The sequence below is a fragment of the Anastrepha ludens genome, chromosome 3, assembly GCF_028408465.1.
Source record: "Anastrepha ludens isolate Willacy chromosome 3, idAnaLude1.1, whole genome shotgun sequence".
NCBI lineage: Eukaryota > Metazoa > Arthropoda > Insecta > Diptera > Tephritidae > Anastrepha > Anastrepha ludens.
The window spans coordinates 44,092,695-44,120,123 of NC_071499.1; the positions used below are offsets into that span (position 1 = coordinate 44,092,695).

At 37.1% G+C, this 27,429-nt stretch overlaps 5 protein-coding genes across 5 annotated transcripts; 1 reads left to right on the forward strand and 4 right to left on the reverse strand.

Moving 5' to 3' along the window:
* Window positions 1-4,746: 4,746 nt before the first annotated feature.
* On the reverse strand, window positions 4,747-5,491 carry LOC128856385 (uncharacterized). Its single transcript, XM_054091682.1, has 3 exons — window positions 5,404-5,491; window positions 5,151-5,330; window positions 4,747-5,053 (listed from the first exon to the last, which is right to left on the reverse strand). Exons 1-3 carry the CDS (start codon window positions 5,455-5,457, stop codon window positions 4,817-4,819), a joined length of 471 nt encoding a protein of 156 aa, XP_053947657.1. The 5' UTR covers window positions 5,458-5,491; the 3' UTR covers window positions 4,747-4,816.
* Window positions 5,492-12,824: 7,333 nt separating this feature from the next.
* On the reverse strand, window positions 12,825-13,830 carry LOC128857846 (uncharacterized). Its single transcript, XM_054093629.1, has 4 exons — window positions 13,667-13,830; window positions 13,423-13,602; window positions 13,198-13,339; window positions 12,825-13,124 (listed from the first exon to the last, which is right to left on the reverse strand). Exons 1-4 carry the CDS (start codon window positions 13,718-13,720, stop codon window positions 12,982-12,984), a joined length of 519 nt encoding a protein of 172 aa, XP_053949604.1. The 5' UTR covers window positions 13,721-13,830; the 3' UTR covers window positions 12,825-12,981.
* Window positions 13,831-14,522: 692 nt separating this feature from the next.
* On the reverse strand, window positions 14,523-17,333 carry LOC128857844 (mitoguardin). The gene is made up of 5 exons (XM_054093627.1): window positions 17,097-17,333; window positions 16,780-17,034; window positions 15,803-16,699; window positions 15,419-15,727; window positions 14,523-15,154 (listed from the first exon to the last, which is right to left on the reverse strand). Exons 2-5 carry the CDS (start codon window positions 16,846-16,848, stop codon window positions 14,846-14,848), a joined length of 1,584 nt encoding a protein of 527 aa, XP_053949602.1. The 5' UTR covers window positions 16,849-17,034; window positions 17,097-17,333; the 3' UTR covers window positions 14,523-14,845.
* A 66-nt stretch (window positions 17,334-17,399) lies between these two features.
* On the forward strand, window positions 17,400-23,174 carry LOC128857843 (anoctamin-8). The gene is made up of 12 exons (XM_054093625.1): window positions 17,400-17,497; window positions 17,569-17,974; window positions 18,063-18,157; window positions 18,221-18,327; window positions 18,873-19,143; window positions 19,209-19,421; window positions 19,616-19,889; window positions 19,961-20,226; window positions 20,305-20,601; window positions 20,675-20,808; window positions 22,385-22,561; window positions 22,627-23,174. The coding sequence occupies exons 2-12, from the start codon at window positions 17,956-17,958 to the stop codon at window positions 22,655-22,657; spliced, it is 1,884 nt and encodes a 627-aa protein (XP_053949600.1). The 5' UTR covers window positions 17,400-17,497; window positions 17,569-17,955; the 3' UTR covers window positions 22,658-23,174.
* A 33-nt stretch (window positions 23,175-23,207) lies between these two features.
* LOC128857845 (protein singles bar) lies at window positions 23,208-27,087 on the reverse strand. Its single transcript, XM_054093628.1, has 3 exons — window positions 26,515-27,087; window positions 26,216-26,356; window positions 23,208-23,297 (listed from the first exon to the last, which is right to left on the reverse strand). Exons 1-3 carry the CDS (start codon window positions 26,827-26,829, stop codon window positions 23,220-23,222), a joined length of 534 nt encoding a protein of 177 aa, XP_053949603.1. The 5' UTR covers window positions 26,830-27,087; the 3' UTR covers window positions 23,208-23,219.
* Between the last annotated feature and the right edge of the window lie 342 nt (window positions 27,088-27,429).

Sequence of the window (27,429 nt, forward strand, 5' to 3'; positions counted from 1 at the left end):
TACAAACGAAGAAGTTAAGGTTCCGTTCCCCGGACAGTCGGTTCTACGTTACCGGAACCGTTCCCCGGACAGTCGGTTCTACGTTACCGGAACGACCCGGATTAGTATATATCCGGCCAAGGACTGTCACTCCAGCAGCACTTCCCGTACAGGTATGGGGTATGTTTTTACTGCTACAACAACAACAACAACAACTTAAGGTTCAGTTTCAAAACGGATATCAGCAATTCTGGCTGCAAAACAACATACCCGTTACTTATCCCGTATTATGGAATATAGCGAGGAAATTTTTAATTTCCTTTCCATCGTCATACCTAGTGGAAAGGGGGTTGAGCGCTGTTACCAATCTCCTAACGAAAAAAAGAAACAGACTGGACATCATTAGCCGAGGATATTTAAGATTAACCCTTACAGAATTGACGCCAAATGTTGATAATTTATTATTAAAGCATCAGGTTCATCCTTCTCATTAAAAATATTGACTTATTGCTTATGTTATTTTATTTATAGTTTATTTTCTGTTACGTATATTTTACATAACAGATACAAAATTTTATTTTGAGTAGTTTTAATTTAAATTCAACTAATAAATGCATAAATTAACACGTGTTTTTACTTTAAGTTTTTAATACTAAACTTCACTACAGTTAGAAATTTGCAGGAAATCAATATCTGGCAATTAGGGGGTCTACCCAACACGGAAAAACAAGGCAAGGGGTCTACGACACAAACAAGTTTGGGGAACTCTGGTCTACAGTAACAAGCCGGCGACGATTTGTGAGCTCAGAGCCAATATTGAACGCGAAATTGCTGGAATTTCGGCCGATTTATGCAAAAGAGTGGTCGAAAATTGGGTTCAACGATTGGACTTCGTAAAACGTGCACGCGGTGGTCATGCAAAAGAAATCGAATTTCATACTTAAATGTATATGTTCAAACTCGATAATAAAAAAAAAAATTAGTTAAAAAAGTCAAACCGTTTGTGTTTTATTCAAAAAAGTTCAAAAGTTGAAGCGCTCTTACTAAAAAACCCTATAAAAAGAGGATTTTAAAGGAAACAAATAAAAAAGCTGTAAAATGTAATAGTCCCGGAGCCACAGGTAATTTTGACCTCATCATTTCATACTGAAGGCAGACGCCATCCAATGGATGACGAAACCAACCGCCAGTTGGTCCAGTAGCGGTGGGTACGTGCGTGGGATGCTGCGAAACGTGTCAAAAAAAATTTTTTAACAACTCATTTAATACCGGCTGAAATTTTTTTTGTGTATTGTTGACATTTAGTAGAATAAAAAAAAAATAGTCAGCTGCGCCGTAGAGGGGGGAAAATACGTCAGCTGAACAGGCGAACTTGTAAAATAAATTAAAAAGTAAAACTACTCTATGCCGATTGAAATTTTTTTACATAATTTTGGACACACATGAAAATATAATAATGATGGTCAGCTGCGTTTATAGCGGTGGGAAGACCGACAGCCGAAGCATTGAAAATTCCGCGCGCCGCCGAGATGTATGAACGCAATGATACATTCTTGCTTTAATTTAACGGTACAAAAACGCAGTCCAAAATCGACTCCTGACTCCCGGACTATAAGTCCTATATTAACTAAACTATAAATAAAAAGAAATTTTTGAAGTATATGTACTTTTATGTGACTTCCACAGGTGTAAAGTTGTTGGAGCTAATAAAGGAGAAATCAATCATAGCATTGATACTGTAGGAGTCCTTCTGGTTGTAATAGAGGAATATTTCTTTAGTGGGGAAAATAATTTTTATGTGCGTCCCATCCATTCACAAAATAATGCCAGAAAATCTACATATATTTTTGATAGGATTCCATCTTGCACTGCCGTTTTCATTGGCACTCATGTCGGGATTTACCCACTGAGGACCCAATCGTATTTGTAGTGACACCAATACGTCTTTTTAGTACATAGTAAAATGTCGACTGCCCTATTGGCACGTCGAAATCTTTGCCAACTCCATGCTGATAGCCTCTCTCCGAAGGAAACCGTAAAACAGAGGATAGTCGGAGAAGTGGAGTTATGGACGACGACCTCGCTGAGCTTGCGCTGTCTTCAATAAAACTCAAAATGTATTGAAATGCAGCTTTATTTAAGCGGTAATTTTTGATAAATCTGTTTTAAACCGTATTTAGGTAAACTGTTAACAAAAAGACGAGCACTTACATTGGTTCGTCCATATCGAGAGGGTTGCTTGCATCTCTCAATATTTTTCGCTCAATTCTGAGACTCCGTTTGCTTCTCTCACTTTCCTTCTCCATTAACACAGCCGCACATGTCAACGAATACATTTTAATTTAAAAATTTCAAATTTAATTTGAAAATTCAGCTAACTTGACAAAAAACTTAAAGATTATTTGCTAAATGGTCTTGTTTACATTGAAGTGAGCTGTTGTCGAAATATCAAAATTTGACATTTGAGTTTGGCAAAACTTTTTTCGTGTTCACATGGAATCAACGATTACAATTTTTTCGTATTCGTAGTAGAAATTCGTATTCGAAGGTTTTTTACGACGGATTCTATGATAGGGCTGGTAAACTTCGTTAAGAAACTAACTTTCTGCGATGTCTGTTTCATCATTAGGGAGGCGGTCGAAAGCGGGTGTTTGTACTTGGAGCAAGCGGCTCGCTATTAAAAACGTGATATGACTGGTAGAACTGGATCCCTTAAGATGTATTCACCAGTGCGTTCCCCATTGACGCATGTGGGGCTGCGCAGGGTTGGTAGCTCAGTCGTAAAACCAAAATATCCAAGTAACGGAAATCCGTCTAATGTTCCGACTAGGATCGACACAAATTGTAACGTTAAACTCATTTTATTTTTTCATTCAATTTATTGTCAAAGAAATAACAAAAAGGATGAATGGTGCTCGCTCACCATATACCTACCTATTGATTTTAGTCGCATCGATGTATTCTTGTCTTGTTAAACTACGACGAAAATTGAGAAAAATAATCGCAGGAATATGGCTCACACATTTAAAACATTCAGAGTGCTGTTATGATAAAATGTGTCAAACTTTCAGATGGAAACGTCAGAAGGCGTCGGACAACATCAGAAATGCCCAAGGCTAGAAATATAAGTAGCAACCCTCGTACAATCACACATGCGAGCTTATCTCCTTTTTCACGTTTAGTTCCCCAATTCGTAATTAAAAAAGCGTATTAGCGATACAAAATTCCACTCATGCTATTCCAGGATTAAGAAATAATCCTCGACTGTAACTACCTCTTCTGGTGTGCAACTGAGAACGATGTGTGGATTATGGTACGTGGATCGGAGTTCCGAACACAGAGTGTTGTTTAGAAGGTTGGCAGAACAGTACCCTCCGTTTTTGGCACAATCTGATACTTGGAATTTCTTTCGAGAAAAAGTATGTGGTTAGCTTTCCTACAAGGGGGAAATAGATTCAGACTCTTTCTTTAGCAGTTTGGTAAAAAATTTCCGCACAAAGGGCTTCAAAACTGAAAATTGCCCTGGAGCTCGATGACATTTGGAGAGCTACTTCAGTTGATTTACTGTTCCAGGTATTTGACAGCAGACTTTCGATTGTAAGCTTTTGCAATACTTGAAGTAGCTGACTAGATAATTGACGAAAAGTAGACAAGAACATAAGATCAGGGTCTCTAGTGACAGCCAAGCTGCTCTAAAGGCCTCAGAAATAGCTCGTACTTCTTCAAAAACAGTCCAGAAATGTAAGTTGAAGCTTCCATCTATTCATTAGATGATGGATTGAGCTTGAACTTAAGTGGGCAAGGAGAACTGTGGTGTTCAAACCAACAAACTGCTTGGCGAATTTGCGTGATGCGGTTCTTTGGTTTATCCAATTGGAGTCATTTTTGGGGCTGAACATAGTGGCAATAGTTCGATACATCAAGGTTTTCATTGATAAAACTTACGAGGCCAATACGTGGCTTAACACGGCCACGTGCAAAACAACCCAGTGATTCCTGACAGGCAACAACAAAAGTTCCAGCTCATACTTCTAAGAGCAATGTACTTTCATTCATAAAACGAGCCCTCGATATGCAGAAGCAGCACAAGTAGCTTATAAAAAAGTTCTGTCCTAGACATTTCGATACTAAGAAAAAATTCGAGGCAATTATTTTTTGTTCTCTGATACCAGGTAAATATTAAATTAATAATTTCGTTTACAAATGAGGTCAACAAAGGTTTAAAATTTGTTTTATTTTTTGGATGATTCTTTTGAATTTGTTTTTTAATGAGATTTTTATATATATAATTGAATGAGTAACGAAATGTGAAATAATTCAAAAAGAAAGATTTTTTAATGAAATGAAACGTAAATATGTAGAAAAAGTTCATGGTCGTATTAAAAGGCTAGCCTACAGCGTCAACATTCATTCTTTCTAACCTCAAACAAATTCTACTTGACTGCTGCTAAATTTACATAATTCTGTCTCTTGCTGTTAACTTTCGGTGAAAAATGTGTCTGTGGCAAGGCGCATTCATTAAAGGTGGTGGCACTAGACCAACAACAATATTTTGTACTTTTGATTGTCAACGAAAAGTAGAAAACAAGGAATGAATTCGCCTTGCTTCATTCTGGGCTGACAGTCACATAGGCTCGGCGAAAAAAAAACAAATCAGCTAATTTACCGATACCACCTCTAATAGATTCGTCTTGGTCTGTGGTGATTAGTCTTTGTGGGCTGAAGGGAGTTTTCTGTAAATTAACGTTCTCTGTTGACTGCGTTTAAGAAAATTTCAAAACTTTTCGGGAATAATTTATGCCGTTGCCATAACAACAAAGTTGATTCACAGTTTGTTTTAGTTTGAGCTACGTCTTTTTCGAAAAACACCTACAGTCAATATAATACTAACAATCAACAGTATGAGATGGGCTAGGGCGCCTAAACCCATACCGATATATAATATAATATAATCACTAGTATCGAAGATATCTGCATCGAATGCGCCGTATATCAGTTCTTGACAGAATTGCAGATCAAATAAGACTGCGGTTACAACCCCCAAAATAAATAAAATCCATAGTATTACGACAATCTGAAAGCAACAGAAAAAAATATGTTAAGAATAAATACATATATACACCTATACATATATAATACGAGGCCTTCAGCTCGTTTTATTTAATACTTACCAGAATGCGTACATGGAAACGCGTTTTTGGATAGTTAGAATTGTAAAACCAGGTGCTGAAACCGAAGATCAGGCAGAGTACCATTGTTGTAGAAAGCGAACACTGATACATGAACAATTTCATATCATCCGGAAAGGCTATGACCATCGAGAACAGAAGAATCGCAGGCAAGCAGAGAACCTGTCATTTTTAATGACACAAAAACTGTTATAGTTTAATGGTATAACTACCCACTGGACAATAGCATACAAACCGCAGTCACAATCTGGAGAACGGAGGCAATTTCTTTCACGGAAAGGCATTTCATATTTAATGCTCTTTTGAATATTTACGTATGTGCTCTGATCAATGAAACTGTCTTGGGTATAACTCAATTTTTTGTCAATTATCATAAACCTACTTCGTCTTCTTTGTCCGTTTTAAATAAAGGGTGGTTAAGGGTTAAAATACAATTTTTTTAGGAAATTATTGTCATTTCTCTTTATTATGATAATATTGGTATGGCTCAATTACGTATGGAACAAAATATTGGCCAAATGGTCGCCGCGGCCTCGGCGGCACACCTCCATCCGATGGTCCAAACTTTCAATGACGCTGAGGCATAATTGAGGTTCTATGCCGTTAATGTGCCGAATTATCTCATCCTCTAACTCTTGAATTGTTGCTGGCTTATCGACGTACACCTTTTCTTTCAAATAATCCCAAAAAAAGAAGTCCAACGGTGTCAAATCACATGATCTTGGCGGCCAATTGACATCGCCGCGACGTGAGATTATTCGGCTATTCACTGTTGCCATTTCCTGCCACCATTCTGACCATTGACGACGCTTGAAATGGGCAAGAGGCTTTAGTCTTGGGTCAATTGAACCTTGTAAGCGTGTAAATGCAGGTCTGTATGCATAATGTTCATCAACGACGAGCGTGAGAGGTGCAATTGTTGGGCACGACGACGAGTTGAGGTGGACGGCTCTTCAACCACACTATCGCGAACAGCAGCAATATTTTCTGCAGTACGAGCTATTCGAGCATGCACTTGTGTTTTCACATCTCCTACAGACCCGGTTTGCTCAAACTTTTGCACAATTTTCCCGATTGTACGCACATTTGGACGATTAAATTGACCGAAAAAATCACGAAGTGCGCGATATGCATTTTGATTTGAACGCCTGTTTTCATAATAAGCCTGAATAACTTTAACGCGTTGCTCTATTGTGGATCTCTCCATGGTTCAAATTGAGGTTGTCTGAAATTTAAAAATGTCAAATGAAATGCAGAAAAAAACTTGACGTTTAGGTGTGGTTTACATTCAACATCGGCTCTTGATATCTAACCACCCTTTATATTTGCTATATTAATAGATTGTTTTTCATATAAAATAAAGCAAATATCGAAATGTGACACAGAAAGCTCAGAAGAATCATAGAATTTAAATGCGCTTGTTACTTGGTAACAATACTTTTTTTAATATTTGAACATGAAGTGCGTGTGGAAATCGTTAACAAACTTGGGTATCGTTTTGTCGTATATTTGTGTCTATACTAAGTATATTTCATTTAAGTAAATTATATATTAACATTCACTAAACCTACGTTAACATATAATTTCAATTTTTTATTTAACATATATTTTTTTTAGTTTGAAGCTCCCAAATTCTAATAAAACTTTTTATGTAATTAAAAAAAAAGAAAGTTAAAAAAGCCGCCTGAGAATATTTTACTGCTCTTGAAAATTTTTTGATTCTTATTAGATTTGATGTTTTGCAAGTGCAAATCTAATTTTTTGCTCCGTTTGAGGTTACGCAAGAATATTAGATCTTCCCTTTTATTAATTTTAGAAAACCTTCGAATTTCCTGAATATACGAATTAAAGCCGTAGAGGTGTATTCATAGTAGAAATAAACACAAAAATAACAGACAATACTGCAGAAACCATAACGACCTTTTTAAAAAAGGAATACCCTATCTTGTTACATAACCTCAAATACAGCAAACAAGTATTTCTTGGCTCTTTTTGAAAGAGATTCTCTTTTTTGATATTTTCTTTCTTTAAATGAGCATTTTAATGCTTTTTCATATCTAAAGTCATGATTCAATTATTAAAGGTTTGCTCACTTGTGACATTAGAATTTTGACACTCCCTTATAAAAGGTCGTATTTAAGAAGGGCGAAGAAAGTGGAAAAATTAAATACCTTTTGGTAGCAAAAAATGTTTTGTTTTTACCTAAATTATAAATGGAACAAACGGAAATTGTCAGGAATCATATTGAAAAAAAGTTATTAAGTTAAACCCAGATTGACATTTTGTGAGTTAGTTTTTAAATTGAAAACTGATCAAGAAGTTGAGAAGTTTTGCCAATATGACGCTATTATATTACCTAAGCATTATGGTCCTAATGAAAGCCTTTCAGAGAAAAATCGAAATCATTATAAATTTAGTTGACTAACAACAAGCTGTGAATTTACTCACGCCTTGCTTTACTATGCTATACCCACGTAAGTTTGGAGTTTTGGAGTCGCGATTACATTTCTTACATTCCTAACTACTTGACAAACTAAAAAAAAAATAAATAATTGGCGCGTACACTTCTGTTAGGTGTTTGGCCGAGCTCCTCCTCCGATTTGTGGTGTGCGTCTTGATGTTGTTCCACAAATGGAGGGACCTACAGTTTCAAGCCGACTCCGAACGGCAGATATATATTTTTATGAGAAGCTTTTTCATGGCAGAATTACACTCGGAGGTTTGCCATTGCCTGCCGAGGGGCGACCGCTATTAGAAAAATGTTGTTATTACTTTGCTTTCACCGAGATTCGAACCAACGACCTCTCTGTGAATTCCGAATGGTAATCACGCACCAACAAATTCGGCTACGGCGGCCGCCTTGACAAACTACCCCGGGTATAAAACACAAAATGTTAGATAATGTTGTTTGTAATAGCTGAGGCTCCTCGACAGGCAATGGCACACCTCCGAGTGTATTCCTGTAATTAAAAAAATCCAATCAAAACCATTGCGCAGAAGGCAGTTGAAGGAACTCGATGGCTATACGGTAGCAAGGAGTACTGCCTAATTGCGACGCTGGACGTTAAAATCTCTTCCAAATCGGCGAATTGGAGGAAAATTCTGATCGCGTTCCAATGTACTTTCGTAGGATTGTCGCCAGTTACGGTTCTGACAGAACTCTGCGCTATAAAACCGATGCTGGTGTAAAGGAGCACAAAATAACTGGCGGAGTTCCACAAGGCTCAGTCCTAGGCCCCTTATTATGGAACATTATGTTCGATGGGGTTTTGCGCCTCAATCTACTTCTAGGGTCACAAATTTTAGGATTTGCTGACGATATAGCTGTTGTGTTCGTGGCTAAATTACTCCGTGAAGCTGAGGAAACATGTACCACGCACGTACCCACCACTACTGGACTAGCTGACGGTTGGTTTCGTCATCCATTGGATGGCGTATGCCTTCAGTATTAAAATCAGTCGGCATGAAATGATGAGGTCAAAATAAACCCTTATGTAAAAATATTTCAATCGTCATAAATTAGTTTTACTTTTCAATTTTTTTTACAAGTTCACCTGTTCAGCTGACGTATTTTCCCCCCTCTACCGCGCAGCTGACTATTTCTTTTTATTCTACTAAATGTCAACAATACATGAAAACAATTTCAGCCGGTATAAAATGAGTTGGTAGAAATTTTTTTTCGACACGTTTCGTACCCTTCCACAATCACACCCACCGCGAGTGCGCAAGCTGACGTTCTCTTTCGTTATTCATGAAAGCTAAATCACAAGTATAGTCAAGAATTTAACGGTATAAAAACGCAGTCCAAAATCGACCCCTGGCTCCCGGACTAGTAAGAGCACTCTGCGTAGGCAAACCTGCAGGAGCCTACTTAACACTGTCGTCTCATCGATTTTGTTGTATGCAGCTCCAGCATGGGCGGAAGCCACAAATTAAAGCTCATATTTTAAGTGTATGAAAGCAGTGTACCGATTGAGTGCCCTCAGAGTGTGCTGCGCGTTTCGCATGGTATCAGAAGACGCTATTATGGTTATCGCAGGACTCCTCTCAATCAATTGAATGGCAACAGAGTATGCTGTAGTCTACAAAAACAAAGCTACTTTAGAACGGCTGACAGTACGCAAGGAAGCTAGAGAACGAAGCTTGCGTTCATGGCAGGAAAAATGGAGTTCGTTACTCAACGGACGCTGGACGTACCGCTTGATTCTCGTAATTTCCAAATGGGTTTAATCGTAAACATGGACAGTTAGACTACTATCTGACCCCAAATACTGACTGGATATGGATGGTTTAAATCCTATTTATATAGGTTTAAGCACAAAGGCTTACCGTACTGTTCTTATTGTGCACCAACTGCAGAAGACGCAGAACATGTTCTGTTTGTCTGTCCGCGATTTGCGTTCGAAAAGTAGGAGTTAAGTATTAGGATGGGGAAGCCAATTACGGCTGTTAACCTAGGGGATATGATGATTGAGTCAGAAGAACATTGGTCCGCTATATGTGATATGGCAAAAATAGTAGTCTCCAAACTGCGTTGCGCTGAACAACAGCGCATATCTTCATGAAGAGGCAATAGGCCGCTCCCCCTTCCGGAAAGTAATACTTAACGGTTGTTCCGCGGGAGGGAAACGGAGGGGATGAGTTTTTAGTGGGTGAGCCGAAAGGCAAGAGTTACACTTTTCGGCTCTCAATGCTTTGTGACACCTCTATAAAAAAAAAACCAGCCGTGAAGCAAATCGGCACAATCGGTTGAAACTCATTTCGCCACAAATGTGTGGATTTTTTGACGATTTTAGTTTTATGGGGGAAAACAAGTTGTTCCATTTGGGTGCAGGACTAGTTTTTAAAGGGAAATACATTTTCGCATTTAAATTTGTTTATTTTTCACACTTTATATCAAAAGAAATTTCTAAGCGTGCACATGAGCGGACAAATGGCAACTTTAAGCAAAACATTTATTCAGGAACTTAAAAATTTGTTCAAAAGGCTGCCATCATTGTGGAAACATAAGAGCGATAAATACATATAAGCATAGAGATATGAAATTAAATTTTGGCAAATTTTATTAGAAAATATAAAGTTAGCAAAACGCAAAAATAGAAAATCTGTCCATTTAACAAGCCGTCCCGTTTTGGGGTTATGTGAAGTCATTGGTCTACAGTAACAAGCCGGCGACAATTTGTGAGCTCAGAGCCAATATTGAACGCGAAATTGCTGGAATTTCGGCCGATTTATGCAAAAGAGTGGTCGAAAATTGGGTTCAACGATTGGACTTCGTAAAACGTGCACGCGGTGGTCATGCAAAAGAAATCGAATTTCATACTTAAATGTATATGTTCAAACTCGATAATAAAAAAAAAATTAGTTAAAAAAGTCAAACCGTTTGTGTTTTATTCAAAAAAGTTCAAAAGTTGAAGCGCTCTTACTGAAAAACCCTATATTATACTCTTCCCGTCTGTGGCTTGCTTAACACATGTATGTACAAATAATCTCCAAACCAACAATAATCGCAATTGCCGATAGTGTGACCAGATGATAAAAAAAGTAAAACTTAATAGCACTGAGTGAATTATTAAAATAATTTGTAAAAAGTTTATATTTTACATAATTATAAATATCACATTTTAATTAGAAGAGCCTAGAAAAATGTAGGGAAGAAATAACTAAAATATGCTCATTTATTTAGATACCTTATCACCAATGTGCTATCACAAGAATTTTGAATGACTAAATAAAATAAACAAAAACACCGAGGCTAGAGAACAAAAAAAATGCTGAATTAAGCTACGAAAATGTTAATCTGGCCACGCTGATCACCAATTGGGCTCGGATGACGACACGACAATCAGCTGATAAGATCAAATTCGTTGAGAGCAAGATAACGGGACCACGATAGGCGATATCTCATTATTATCTCCTTCGTGGGTACAAATTATTTGCTTCATGAACAGACCTAATATCACGCACCAATACCAGCGAAGATGTCTCCGCCCAACAGTTGGTTCTATATTATCGAAACGACCCTTACTTATATCTGACCAATAACTGTAATTTCACCGGTATTTCTAAGCTCTTGCAACAACAACATGAACAACCAGCGACATTTGCAGCGAACGTTAAGGGGTTATATACAGTTGGAAGGCCGAAAAAAGCGAATTTTCCAGAATTTTTTCTGAGAAAACTTTTAAATTTATTGATCTAAAAATGGGTACACATATTATGTTATCTTTTAACTGTATTTTAAGACTTTGTATTAGTAAAAATATTTATTTAGATATTTATTAAAAAGGACGTCTTGCGGTGATCACTATATCTCTGAACTGGATCCTCTGAAATTAAAAACCAAACACATTTCGTTAAAGTAATGTTAAATATAGTAATTAATCGAAGGAATAAGCGAAGTAAATTTTTTTGACAAAATGGCGGTTTCTAAAAAAAAAATATCGATTCTTGACTAAAAATTTCGGCCTTAAATTGTTTATAAAAAAATATTTATAGGTGAGAAAAAATTTTCGATTAATTACTAAAAAATATATTTAAGAAGCTCGTGTTAAAATTTGAGACTAATCGGGTAGTGTTGGTCACCGACTTTGAAAGCACCATTTTGAGAAAATCGCGTTTAAAGTTTGAGAAGGTACTTTCAAGCACTCTGAAACGCCTTTTCAAATTTGCGTGTAACTTTGAAAATATTCACCAGAACGATATTAAATTTTCTGTGTGTATGCTTAAATATATATATGTACATTAAGAAAAAAATGAAAATAAAAAAAATTCTAACTGTATACACCTCCTTAATGTATGGAGAAGTCTCAATGTCTGTAGTTGTTCTATATACCCATATATAATAAGGTTGTCAAAAAAGTCTTCAGGTATTTCCGCAACCTTGCCTTTGCAAGCGCATAGTTCTAGTTGTATTCGTCGCATCGGTTCACGCTAGAGCTTTTTGGAAAGCTCTTTTCACGTGCTAACACGTGTTTGATTAATTGTTGTTTGCTTTTAGTCGTTCGTGAGTTATAGCGTCGCAAACATGGAGCAAAATAAAGAGAAAATACGGCATATTTTACAGTACTTCTACGATAAAGGCAAAAATGCATCTCATGCTGCCAATAAAATTTGTGCAGTTTATGGACCCGATACAGTTTCCATTTCCACCGCACAACGATGGTTTCAACGTTTTCGTTCTGGTGCAGAGGTGATCGAAGATGCGCCACGGTCCGGAAGGCCTGTCGTCGAAAATCGCGATAAAATCGCTGAATTGATCGAAAGAGACCGGCATAGTAGCAGCCGTAGCATCGGCCAAGAGCTGGGCATGAGTCATCAAACCGTTATAAACCATTTGAAGAAGCTTGGATTCAAAAAGAAGGTCGATGTATGGGTGCCACACGACTTGACGCAAAAAAACATTTTTGCCCGTATGGATGCATGCGAATCGCTTCTGAATCGCAACAAAATCGACCCGTTTTTGAAGCGGATGGTGACTGGCGACGAAAAGTGGGTCACTTACGACAACGTGAAGCGCAAACGGTCGTGGTCGAAAAGCGGTGAAGCTGCCCAGACGGTGGCCAAGCCTGGATTGACGGCCAGGAAGGTTCTTCTGACAATTTTCAGAAGTTCATTTTTGACAATTCACACTCTTCGTATCTCGTGAGACTTCTAAATATCATTAACGTTCTCTGATATTTGCTGGGTTAAATAGTAAAATAGATAGACAAAAAATTAAAAATCCAATCGGTTTGGTTTACATTCGACAAATATTATTATATCCGACAAATATCGATGGTATTACTCAAAATATACGATTACAAATATACTATTACTCACACTTAAATTTTATATGCATACATATTGTATATAAATTGGGTCCTTTTGGGAATAATTTATGCCGTTGCCATAACAATAAAGTTGATTCACAGTTTGTTTTAGTTTGAAAATGTGCTTCGAAGAGCACAACTACACCTGCAAACACTTACAGTCAATATAATACTAACAATCAGCAGTAAGAGGTGGGCTAGGGCGCCTAAACCCATACCGAAATATAATATAGCATAATCTTTAGAATCGAAGAGGTCTGCGTCGAATACGCCGTATACCAAATCTTTACTGAATTGTAAATCAAATAAGACCGCGGTTACAACTCCGAAAATAAATAAAATCCATAGTATTGCGGCAATCTGAAAGCAACAGAAAAAAATGTTAAAAATAAATACATACAAACACCTAGGAAGCCGTCAGCTTGTTACATTTTATTGCTTACCAGAACGCGTACATGGAAACGTGTTTTTGGATAGTGGGAATTGTAAAACCACGTGCTGAAACCGAAGATCAGGCAGAGTACCATTGTTGTAGAAAGCGAACACTGATATGTGAACAGTTTCATATCATACGGAAAGGTTATGACCATCGAGAACAGAAGTATAGCAGGCAAGCAGAGAATCTGTCATTTTTATTGACACACAAATTAATGGTATAACTACGCACTGGCATAATAATATACAAACCGCAATCACAATCTGGATAATGGAGGCTATTTCACTCACGGAAGGCCATTTCATATTTAATGCCCTTTTAAATATTTATTGTGTGTGTACGTACGTATGTATGTGTTCTGATCAATGGAACTGTCTTGGGTATAACTCAATTTTTTGTCAATTATCATGAAACTACTTCGTCTTCTATGAATGTTTTCAATAGACGAAAAAACAGTGAATTCCAGAAATTAGTGTAAAGTAATTTTAAGATTTATTTTAAACAAATTAGCTATACGTACATATGTAACTGAAATATATTCGCTATGTTAATAGATTGTTTTTCATATAAAATAAAGCAAATATCGAAATGTGACACAGAAAGCTCAGAAGAATCATAGAATTTAAATGCGCTTGTTACTTGGTAACAATACTTTTTTTAATATTTGAACATGAAGTGCGTGTGGAAATCGTTAACAAACTTGGGTATCGTTTTGTCGTATATTTGTGGCTATACTAAGTTTATTTCACTATTAGATTTTAAGTAAAATATTACATTCACCAAACCTACGCAAACATATAAGTTTTAAAGAAAAAAAAAATTATGTATATTTTATGGTCCTTTTGCCACGTCTCGCATTTTTTGTTCAATTTCTATACTAACAACAATTAGTCTATCTTTTTTAAACTAATTCAAATTCCGTTCTTTCCGTTACGCCGCTTCTCATAACAAATTAAATAAAATACATTTTTTAGTCACATTTTCTTTGCGTCTCACCAATAACAACTTAGTATAGTGCCGATTTGTATCGTATAATTTTAAATTAATTACATAATCGTAACAAAGTTTCTTCCTATAACCTAGAAAAAAGGAAAGCATATCAGCGAGTACTTTACATATACTTTATGTATATTTGCTCTTACTACATACATACTAAAAAGTGAAGAACACACTAAAGTGGTGGTAGAAGCTCTTCACTTTTCTTGTTTAAGCACATTTCATGCACAGTGAGCATCTACGCTCTCTAACAAGTGGAATAATAAAAGTGGTTCAATAATAATAAAAATATGAATTACTTCATAGAGAAAAGAAAATTATGTATGCAATAAATTGTTGCCCTAGCTCCGCTTGACATTATGCTTGCAGTAGCCTTGAAAAAAATTAAATTTTAAAATTAAATTCTAAACTACATAAATTACAGCTTCGCACTTCTATTGACAAAATTTCGCACCAATATTGTTCACACGTGTCTTCATATGCTGCAGTATATCTTCGGCAAACTCTTCGACAGTTGTGTAACGACTTGTTTGAAAACTAAAAATATCCGCCAGGAACCCGAGCATCTGGTCACGAAAATAATGACATATATCTCGCAAATTTTCATCGGGTCCAAAGAAACCCCAGGCCATTAGTGGTGATAATTGCTCTGAGATGTTATAGAAGTGAGCCATAAAGCCATTCGGATATTTGAGTCCATGTTGCTTCGCTTTTAGAACAGACCATACAGCTGTACTTAGAGCCTGTGATATTATATATAGTACAAATACATTAATAAAGTGCCTAAAAGTATGCATTATATATTTATATATCGTAGCAAGTAGTTCACACTTATATGTATTTGCTCATTCTTGGATAGGTATTTGCTTATTGTTTATACTATTACTGCTGTAATAGCGTTACGAAATTGTTTATCATATTTATTGCTTCAGCTGCCAAGCATATGTGGTTTTCAATAAGCAATAAAATATGCCATGCACACAATTATAAAATATTGTTTAACTTACCATTTCTTTAAATCCATTTGAAAGAAATCGGTTTTGTACGACCGCTGTCACGCTTGCAGGCGGCGCATCTAAATCACGGAATGAGTCCAACACAATGAAATCCAAACAGATATCATAAAAAGTCATCGCTTTCACATTACGAGCCTCCAACTCTTTCTGTATTTCGTCCCAATTATTGGGATTCTGCAAATAGGTGATCATATCCTCGTAGCCTACAAGAAACTCCTTGGTATCCTTATCGCCTAGGCAGAGTAGATCCGTAAGTATTTGACGTCCGGTATCGCAAACCCATTGCCCGATAGTGGGGTCCTAAAAAGGCATAGACGCAGTTACATTTTTTTTGTTTTAAAAAAATATATTCTTTTAAAACACATTACTGCTTACTTTGAACAAATATTGAAATGCCAAGCGCACACAATGCAGTTTAACCAAATATTCTGTATCACTAGAACAGTGCACCAAATCCGCCCGTATAGTGCGGTAGGGAATAGGCGTTTCTTCATGATGTTTTAGGGCGGCATTGTACAAAGGGTATTGTTCGTAAGATGTTTCAACAAATTCCTCGAAATCACGCATATCAGCCACCTGATCTAGCGCTGATGCAAAACTTTCGGCAGAATCAAAATTGGGATCAGAGCCCGTTCGGCTCATTATCGACCTGTGCGAATGTTTATCTTCGTCGATACCATTCTCCAGCGCATGACCCATACCATCTTCTTCTAATTCATCTATAGATGGCTCATCACGAAACAGTACTGAACGCTGGTCCAAGAATAGTAGTTCACTTTGCTCCTGCAATGTGTAGGCCATATCTAGCAAATTCTGTATTTCCCGACAAAACTCAGACTCCTCAGCCGTCGTTAGCAAAGCGGGCACACCGCCTGGTGAGTTGTGTGCAGCCAACGCATCTTCCCAATAATTAATAACTGTATCTAATGCTTCCATACCCATCACACCTAACTGTTGGGCGGTCAAGTGTATAATAATTGCGCCTGTTTGACTTTGTGAAGCGGACACGAGTGCGCCACCGCCTACAGATCCTGATGCCATGGACATACGATCCGAGTAGGCAACAGTAGAGCCAGGTGGACTCCCCGAGCGTGCAGATGCTTTAGAGCCAGCTATAGATATCATGTCATTGGGGCTGCGCATGCTGTTTCGCGCGCGACGCCCTGTATATTTTCGTGTTCGACGGGGCGGACGTGGTGGTTTTCGGCGTCGCAGAAAACGCGCAAGCACGCCAATTAAAGCTACACCAGCGGTGAGCGAGAAGAAAACAACCTGAGTAGAAAGGTTAGCAATTAAGCAAACATTTATTAACTGCAATATGTAGACTTTGCACTTTTAACTACGCTTCTTACCTTTTGCGAGGTAGTCATTCGGAAGGGAAGCACGCGAACATCTGACCATTTCGGAATTAGACACTGCATTTTATCTAAGCACTTTAACGTATTTTTTAGAAATTTAATATGTGCTCATACACTCTCAATCATTGCTCGGTTACGCCCGAATGCGCTTTCGAGGTTAGGTGCTGCGGCACTATCAGCGGTGTAATGGTGTGCCGTTGTTAGGAACTTCGTTAACACACACCCAGCAGCCGGTAAACATATAATCGGCTGAATTAGAGTAAATTTAATGAATACAAATCACGAGATCTTCCTAGATATTCTCAATTTACCTGATTTTAATACTTCTTTACTTTATGGATCTCTTTCTCTTATCGATTGCTCCATTGTCAATCACTATTCGGTTTTTCACACTTTGCACTTTAGTTTTGAAAACAAATTCACACTAGGCTATATAACTTTGATACAGAAATATTTAATTTACTATCTCGCCTTCAATTTTAACTTTCACCAGCGGAATTTATTAAATAAACGGCAAATTGCATCACAGCGATCGGCGAAAAGAGATTTCCAAGTAACAATAATAGCGAAAGGGAAAGGAAAATATAAACAAAGTGAAGTTGAGAAAATCATATCCAACTGACATTTGCACAGAGAAAGCGTTGCCATATTTGTGCTAAAACTAATATAATATAACTGATGTTTTTCCCTCCCAGCGCACACAATTCGCCGAGTAATATAACATTTAACATATATAAAACACTTTAATTTGGATCAATGTATGTTTTTTAATTAATTTAATAGAAAACAACAATTATCCGCATGATCCAGAGACTGAAGTACTCTGGGATTGGGATCGCATGCAAGGCGGTGCAGTTGGCAAGCAACCAAAGACCGAGAGCGCGCCTCTACATACCAAAAACACAAATACCGCCAAAGATGATAGCATCATATCGAATTGTTGCTGTTGGTGTTTAGTTATTCTGACAATTCTTACCGCATGTTTGTTGTTTATTTGTTTATTTATCTTACACCATATCAAATAGGTCTATATATTTGTGTATTTTTCAAGTATTGCTAGTGCCTTTTCGCGCATTGCCAAAAAGTTGTTGTAGGTGATAATTGTTGGTAATGAAGAGGCGGCCAAAATTATTATATACATATACTTATTAATATAATAAAGAGTGGAAAATGTCAGATGGTGCCAAAAGTGTGTATTACTTTAAAATTCACGTATTTTTTTTTTAATTTCTTCAAGGTCTTATGAAATTATTTATATGTAACTTTAATTATACTAGGTCCACGCATTACTTCAATTATCGAAAATCAGTTGTTCCGGCGGCAGCGGAGCATTAGACAAAAGCAGTCCATAGATGTACCTGATTTCGAGAAGGTAATTAACCTCACCCTCTTCACTTCAATACATACGTTCTGAGTTAATGTGTATATTTTTCAGACTTATGCCGTAATAATATTCTCAGAGAAGGCCAAGTTGCGCCACTGCCAAGATGTGGAAAAGATAATACAAGAGTTTAAAGTTCTTACAACACTCGAGGTCGTAAGGTGTGTGTGAATATGCGCAAGTTGTTTGTGTGCCTACATTAAGCCCTAACCTCTGATAGTTGAATTTTTTTAAAATAAATTTCCCATAAATGTGCCATATGTATGATCCTATAGCAGTCGGTGTCGAGTGGTTTGGTTGCGCGGGGTAAATGGCATAATAAATCAATCACAGTTTCGAGAATTCAACTTGAAAGTGAAGTAAAAGCTTTCGTACTTCGGAAGATAGCTACCAAGAGTATTTTTAAAATTCCTAGGAAATTAAAAAAAAATATATATATTTTTACTAAAAATTTTTTTTATACCAAAGCAAAATGAAGGTCAATGAATTCTGGCAAGAAATTAAAGGGAATTTTTCCGTTCAATTCTATTTTAGTTTTATAAGCCTATCTAGTTTTTTGTTATAATATCTATAGTAAGTTAATTTGCCAAACGAGTTTTAGTTTCTACACACCAATGCCAATTATTATCTCGGTACTAATTTATGTTGATACGTACGTATTGAACTTTATTTAAAAAGTTATTGTTACCTTTTTCTTCACTTACAGTAAGACAGAAAAATACCTTTATTTGTCGGCCAGTACAGAGACTTTGCTGCGCTTCGCCGATGAAGCCGAATTGAGTAAACTAACCATCACCGGCAGTATGCAAAAATTCAATTGTGATTGTATATCCGATTATCTGTTGCCTGGTATGACGCCGGCAGACATTGTGCGCGAATGCGAGGGTCCTGTGCTCATTAAGGATATGGTCAAACCGGCAATTATGTCATATATTCGTAATGGCATAATTGAAGATTTCTTTCCACTGCACAACATTGTAAGCTTGAAAGCTAAGGTTTTACTTGATAACATAAAATGAATATTGCTTTCGCCTTATCATAGGAATATTTAGATAGATTCGCATTTGATTGGAGACGTCGTCAGTTCCCTATTGAAGATATATGCAACTATTTTGGGTCAAGCATTGGCCTCTATTTCGGCTTTACTGAGTTCTACACAAAGGCGCTGATATTTCCGGCAATTTTCGGTATGCTGCAATATGTGTGGAATGTGAATTTGTCATTGGTTTGCAGTTTCTATGTGCTATGGACTACGGTAGTGGATTTTCGTATATGTATACACCTCCTGATGAAACTTGAGCAGTTGAATATTGTCAAGTTTTTATTTAGTATCATATGATTCTTTTAAATACATTTTTATGGATTAATGTTCAAGTTATCAGGTTTCAAACGAGTTGCTGTTTTAAATTTTTAAAATTATTGTATATTTTAAATTTTATTCACTCTCAGATATTTCTTGAACTGTGGAAGCGCAAGTGTTCCGGTTATTCCTATCGTTGGGGTAATATCGAGATGAGTAGTCTTGACAAACCGCGCTCTGCCTATCACGGTGTCCTTAAACAAGATCCAATAACAGGCAAAATGATGTTGCAATATCCAATGCGATACACTTATCTGCAAATGTATTGTGTCTCTTACCCTGTGGTGCTCATGTGCGTAGCTGCTGCTGCTTACTTTGCCTTATATCAGTTTCAGATTGAAGCGGAAGTCTTGGCAGATTTTGGTGAGTTTTCATTGAAACTAATGCTCGGTCAGACATTAAGTCTAATATTTTTAAAACAAAAATATTTTTAGGCGCTGACTCGTGGCTACTCTACATCCCTGTGATCGTACAATCAATACTCATTGCCATTTTCTCTTGGGCCTACGAGAAATTAGCTACATTTTTGACTGACCAAGAGAATCATCGTACACGTTCTCAGTACGATCGCCATCGTGTGAATAAATTAATGCTTTTTGAAATCGTCAACAATTTTTTCTCATTATTCTATATTGCATTTGTGCTGCAAGATTTGAAGCAACTGAAATACCAGTTGATGATGCAGTTGCTTATCTTCCAGGTATCTCATGCTATTTACAATTCGTAACGGTTCCCAATATGCTCTATGTACACATATTTGTTTTTATTCTATCAACAGATTGTTTGCATTGCTCAAGAAATTGGTATTCCTCTCTTAGCGGTATTGCGGCAGAAATTCGTAAAATATTTGCATAAAGAAATCGATGAGGAAGTAAAGAATAATGTAACGGATTTGGCGCGTTATGAGCAATGTTTCTACGAAGCTGGTCTCGATCAGTATCAATCGACCTATGAGGACTATCTGCAAATGTGTATACAATTTGGTTATGTGGTTTTGTTTGCTGCTGTAGCACCATTCGCTGCATTCGGCGCTTTAATAAATAACGTTTTTGCGATGCATATTGATTTGTTTAAGGTAGGTGTGTAATATCTTTATGTTGATGAGTACTTTACAAATAATATGCACTGGCTTTCTGCTTTCTAAATAGTTATGCAATATATTCAAGCGACCTTTTGGACGACGTGCTAAGAATATTAGCGCTTGGCAGTCCGCATTTGAATTGCTGTCTGTGATGGCGATATTGAGCAATTGTGGTCTGCTATATTTGCAACCAAATGTGAAGTGAGTTGAGTAAATGATTTAACACTTGCACTTTTTTAACATTTTCAAGGCTAGTTTTATAAAGTTAAGTTTATGGAAATGTGCAGATTTCCGAAGTATATCTCTCCTAAGCGCCTAGTTAAGTTTAACCTTTTTAGAATTAAAATGTAAAAAATAATTCCAATAAGCAGACAACAAACAAATTGAATCTAATCTACTCTTCAAGTAGGTTATTAGAACGAACTTTTTCCTACAAAAAGAATATATACTTACAAATAATGTATAGATTTTGCTTTACTAATATTAGGTCCGTTCATGTAAAAATTATCCAGTAACTTAATTTGCGAGAATTCGCTGTGAAAGAGAAAAATATCAGAAAAGTACATAAACGCAAAACCAGTAACAATTTGCAAGTTTTACGAACAACTGATTAAATTGTTGGCGGGAAAAATCACAAAAAGTGAAATTTTTTTTGAACTACCTCGCATTAAATTAAAAAAAAGTATGTATTTGCATACTTACATACATTTTATTTAAAATGCAAAATAACGAGCTTATCATCGCGTGATTGTATTTTGTCCACAATAATTTGCTCCATTTCAGCATCGCTGTCAGATGAGCAAAATTCTATTCGCAATTGTATTGTGGCGGCCGCCGTAGCCGAATGGGTTGGTACGTGGCTACCATTCGGAACTCACAGAGAGAACGTAGATTCGAATCTCGGTGAAACACCAAAATTAAGAAAAACATTTTTCTAATAGCGGTCGCCCCTCGGCAGGCAATTGCAAGCCTCTGAGTGTATTTCTGCCATGAAAAAGCTCCTCATAAAAATATTTGCCGTTCGGAGTCGGCTTGAAACTGTAGGTCCTTCCATTTGTGGAACAACATCAAGACGCACACCACAAATAGGAGAAGGAGCTCGGCCAAACACCCAAAAAGGGTGTACGCGCCAATTATATATATATACGGGTATAATTGTATTGTGGCAATTACAGCTTTCTTCATATTTTCCTTGCATCCGTCTATGTATGTATGTGTGTATATATGTTGCCAAATAAGTTTATAACCAAGAAGTACAATTATAAAACACAATTGATACCTTCAACGCTTTCGATTTGTATTCGGAAATTGCAGCAACGGTGACTGGAGGCTGTGATGCAGAAGTACATCCCTCTATATCATTGGTCGGTTCCTATTTAATAAATTATTTATTTAAATAATTCTTTATAAATTTTATCTAAAATATATTTACTTACATTCTGTATTTTAATCACAAATTTTATTTAAATTTAGAACTTTAATTCAATTCGCGTTAATTTTTACTTTGCATTCAGCTGTTTTTCTCACTACCAAATTCTTACAAGTAAACATTTATTCAGCAAAAACTTCCCCTCAAAATTAAATGTCATTTTGCTCTCTCACTTTCCCCTACCTTGCAATTTGTTTGGATACATGAACACCAAAAATTGATAATTTAACATGAACAGACCTGAATCAACTTTTTATTCAAACTTTTCTTTATTTCTTTAAAAAACCTGTAAATACTAAAATTAATTTTTCTACTTCGCCAAATCTTACTCGTTTACCACCACCGCAGAGGGTTTTTCTCTAAACTATTTCCTCAAATGCCGGATATTACCTTTATACTTTTTGAACATTTGCTGTTGGGTTTAAAATTCGTTATACACAAAGTGATACATGAGCGGCCGCGTTGGGTGCGCATAGCATTACTGAAGGCGGACTACGAATCGGACGAAGCATACAAAAAGTTGAAGTAAGTATATGCGAAATTCATATATAAACTTCAAAAATTTAATCAATTTATTTTTCTGCCTTCAGAAAATTTAAGGCGCTTAAGAAAATCGACTGAAGTTACGAAAAATAAAATACAAGGAATCTCTCGACAGCGGCGAAACTCTGAAAGCTTGATATTTTGTATTTCTGTAAATTGTGTTGTTGTTGTTTCCACGATACTTGGGTCTACAAACGCTACCAGAAGGACTTGTATGCATATCCTGCTAAAAGTAATTAATTTAATGACATTACTCAAACGTTTTTTGGGAGTGTGTTATGTTCTTCGAAAAAAAATACCAAAAACAACAACGATATAACCATTTCAGTTCTAGTTAAAAAAGTGATTTTTTTTTATTCAAATAATTTATTTTATGCATTTTTTTACAGCGTATAACTCCATCCATTAAATATAAAATTTGTTTTTATTTACTTTACATTTACTTTTATAAAATTTTTAAAATACAAAAATATCAAATAATAACATTAATGTTTAAAGTAGTGCATAACTACACGTATGTGCCTCAAGTGTGATACACACAAATGTAATTTTTTGATTGTAATATACAAATCTTAACATCTGAATACAAAAATGTTTTACAACAAAATTGTGACTACTTTGGCATTACCAAACTATTGAGCTAACGACATCCTCTGTAATATCTAAAAGCTAAATAACCATCAATGGCATGTAATATACCTGCGGCATATCCAATGTACTGTAAAAACGGAAAAAATGGTTTAGTTTTAGTATTTACATATACAAACACAGCTAATCTATGGATACAAACATATGCATTTGTGGACTTTTATGCACAGCTTAGTGCTCTTTGTCTTTCAAGCAATGCAATATTTAAACTGTTAATCATACAAAGATGTACCAAGGAACGCAGAAAGCAAATTATTTCCAGTTTGATTCCTATTTGAAGCATTCGGTTTGTTGCTTGGTGAAATAAGTCAGGTTAGGTTAGTCAGGTTGCTTGTTTAACACAAGACACTCGGTAGCCCTAAGGCTCATTGTGATACTTGCATTTGTTGAAATATGAGCGAGACGAGTTTAAGTAGAGGTATGGGCCATTGTAGCCGAATGGGTTGGTGCGTGACTAACATTCGGAATTCACAGAGAGAACGTTGGTTCGAATCTCGGTGAAACACCAAAATTAAGAAAAACATTTTTCTAATAGCGGTGGCCCCTCGGCAGACAATGGCAAACCTCCGAGTGTATTTCTGCCATGAAAAAGCTCCTCATAAAAATATCTACCGGTTCGGAGTCGGTTTGAAACTGTAGGTCCCTCCATTTGTGGAACAACATCAAGACGCACACCACAAATAGTAGGAGGAGCTCGGCCAAACACCCAAAAAGGGTGTACGCGCCAGAGCAATTCCTCTCACAAAATGTGGACTGGAATTTTCAACACAAAAGAAAAGAACCGAGTTTCGTCGAGCTAAATGGCATGGCAATGGGTTAATGTTCATGCACGGAGATTCGAACCCTCGTTCTCCGAATCTCGAATAGTAGGCACGCACAAATCCGTTCGGCTACGGTGGACGGTAATATTCAATAGGAATTTTACCACTCTTTCCATCTAAGGAGGAATGGAATAAGGGATTCTCTCTAAACAACTTCGACATCACAGTCTATACAGATGGTTATAAAATGGACTGTGGTGTTGGAGCAGGTATATATTCTCATAGACTTAAAATTGAAAAATCTGTGCGTCTCCCCAAAGCTTGTAGGCTACTAATCGTAGATTTATCTTTTAAGGGCAATATCGCTATTCTTTCGGATAGCCGTGCTGCAATCCAGGCCCTGGATTCAGCTACAACAACCTCTATGGTGGTGGAACAAAGTAGGAGTAGCCTTTCCACCTTGAGTGTAAACCATAAAGTTACCTTAATCTGGGTGCCGGGACATCGGAATATTGAAGGTAACGAAAAAGCAGATGAACTGGCAAGAGGGGGATCTGCCATGAACAAAGCTCTTGCAGAATCGGTATTTGCACCATTAGGTGCAGTCAAGAGTACAATTTCCCTAAAATATCTTCGAATCGCGGATTGTAGATGGAAAGACCAGACGAAATGCAAAATCAGCAGAACGTTATGGCCTACCTATAACCTCAAACAATCTTGAATATTGTTAAACATGAAAAGACGGGACGCCTGGAGACTAACGGCAGTCATAACTGGCTTTTAGTTTGTCGGAGAACAAGCAACCAAAATGGGTATCCCGCACAAAACACACTATCGCAGTTGTAAACAACCGGAGAAAAAGAAAACAATCTTCCATTTCCTCTGCCCTATGGAAGGACAGAATGTTAACGCAGAACAAACCGCTGTTCGAGAGTCTCGAACAACTGTTTGGCTTAGACGTCCACAACCTAATAAGATTCTTAAACCGCACAGGTTGGATATAGTCAGGCCGTTAATAACTGGTACACAAGTTGGTAACGAGGATTTGGCAACAAAATGGTGCGGAAGCCCCAGTTGGATTCTGGAAGAATCACCACTCTAAATAACCAACCAACGGTGGCCGCCAAGTGAAGATAATTTGTATAATAAAATTTTGTGAGAGCCTCTGTTGTAAGCTTAGGAAAAATCTTTCTAAATGCAGTCGATTTGCTGCCTTGCTGTAAAGGCTCTAATGCAATATTCACTAAAAACGGCGAGATTAGACACTGTGGATCGTCCAGTGACGAATCCATGCTGATTGCACGAAATTAGGATTTTAGTGGCAAAGAACGTCTTTACTTCCATTGTAAAGGTTTCAAAAAGTTTTGAGTTTTTGCTGCTTTTAAACATTGGGGGATACACTGTTTAGTTACCAGTTACTAATGAAAATTCCAGAAGATAGTGATTTATTTCAGATTACTTTTAAAGGTGCAATAACTGCCAGACATTTCATTAGAAAAATTACAGAAAGCTCATCGATATTTGTCTGTGACGAGGGTTTTAAGCTTAATATTCCATGCGCGCCATCTTCATCATAGTGATTTCTTCTTCTTCTTAATTGGGGCGATAGCCGCTTACGCGATTTTGACCGAGTTTAACAAAGCGCACCAGTCGTTTCTTTCTCGTGCTAACCGGAGCCAGTTGGACACACCAAGTGAAGCCAAGTCCTAACCAACGCAGAGGAGGTCTTCCTCTTCCTCTGCTACCACCAGCTGATACTGGTAGAGTGTTAGTTTTATTCTTCGAGAGAGGACTTTACTACTCATTTGCCTACTTAGTTCAAAGTAGCACTTTTTGGCAAGAGAGCTTCTAGGTTGGATTGTTTTTTTGGAGGATGGTTCCATATGTATATAGAAGTCCACGCAAGTCGGAAAGTTACTAATCGCCATTTACTTGGGAGTGGCCAGGACGATTCTTCTACATATGGTTCAATCAGCTCACAACTTCCGGGATTAGCCCAAGTATCATCTGGGTAGCTTCCGAACACCCGTTCGGGAGAGAACCAACGTGAGAAGGCGAAGCATCCCAGGATAACTGCTTGTGCGCTGGGTTTGGGACCCGCCACTTAAAAATCCCCTCAATGAAAACCAATTGATTTAGTAAAAGTAAAAACAGCTAAAGTCAGATAAGTTGCTTCTTTAAAATTCCACAGATGCTTACGAACTAATGTAGTTAGTTATGTACTCACATATACCGCTGTCATGGCTGGGTATGCCCAAAAACCGGGACGTATCAGAAATTGCGGTTGCAACCACACCACGCAAGCAAATCCCATATAACTGGCGGAGCTGAAGTACATGCTGCAAGCGACGGCATTGAAAAGGGTCTCCTACATGGAAAATTGTGTGCATAAGTAAAGAATACCCGAAATAAAAGATCAGCATTGACAACAATAAACGAAATGCCACATAACTGATGGGAAATGCAGCATTTTGTGTGATATCTCTAGTCTATGATCATGCAAAATTCCATTTGCCTGCCACCTACAAAGAGCGATTGTCGAATTAGGCTTGAAGATTTCTCCGAGAAGCAATAGCATATCATCAGTATGGCTGTGGTTGTGAAGCAATAGGCGGTCGTGGTCAGCATGCTGGTCAATGCTTGTCCAATAGTATCTGCAGCTGGCACACCATAACGCACCAGCAGCCCTTCGCACAAAGTAGCCAACACAAGTTGCAATATTTTTATAAGACCCACACGTGAACTAACAAAACCAAAATTTACACAGGTACACACACGGCAACAACAAAGCTTGATGCCGAAACTCTGTCCAATGCCACGCACACCAAACGCTGAAGACATGGCGCAGTACGCAGTGAATGTTGTGTTTTTATTTTTTAATTTAGATTTTTATTTTTAATATATTTTTTATTTTATCACTTAATAACGTTGAACTTTATATTTTTAGTTAGTCTTGCATTTGTTTTTGTGTGAATATATTTCGTTATTGACTTTGAATTCTTATTAATTGTGACTTGTATGCGCCCTTTCACTGACTGCATGCGAACTGCACCAGCATTTCATAGCTACGCAACACAACGCAACAGGATATGCTAAAAATAGTTCCTTGTTGTGATCCCCCAAGCAGACAGCAGCTGCTGTGGTCCCCGACCTAAACAGATCATTTTCTTTTGCTGCATATTTGATTTCGTTTTGTTTACGAATATAAATGCACTAAAATAAATTCTGTTGAGCGGTAGCACGCGATAGCGATTGGGTACACACGTGCACCGGCACAAATGTACATATAAACATATGAAATGTCTGCATACATATCCAAATACGTACATATATATGAATTTTTTGTTGTTGTTGTATAGGCGGTACAAATCATTGAAAGCCGAAGTGTGGAACTTGCCTTTCGGTTCACCGCACGAAAACCCAACCCTGCTCCGCTTCCCT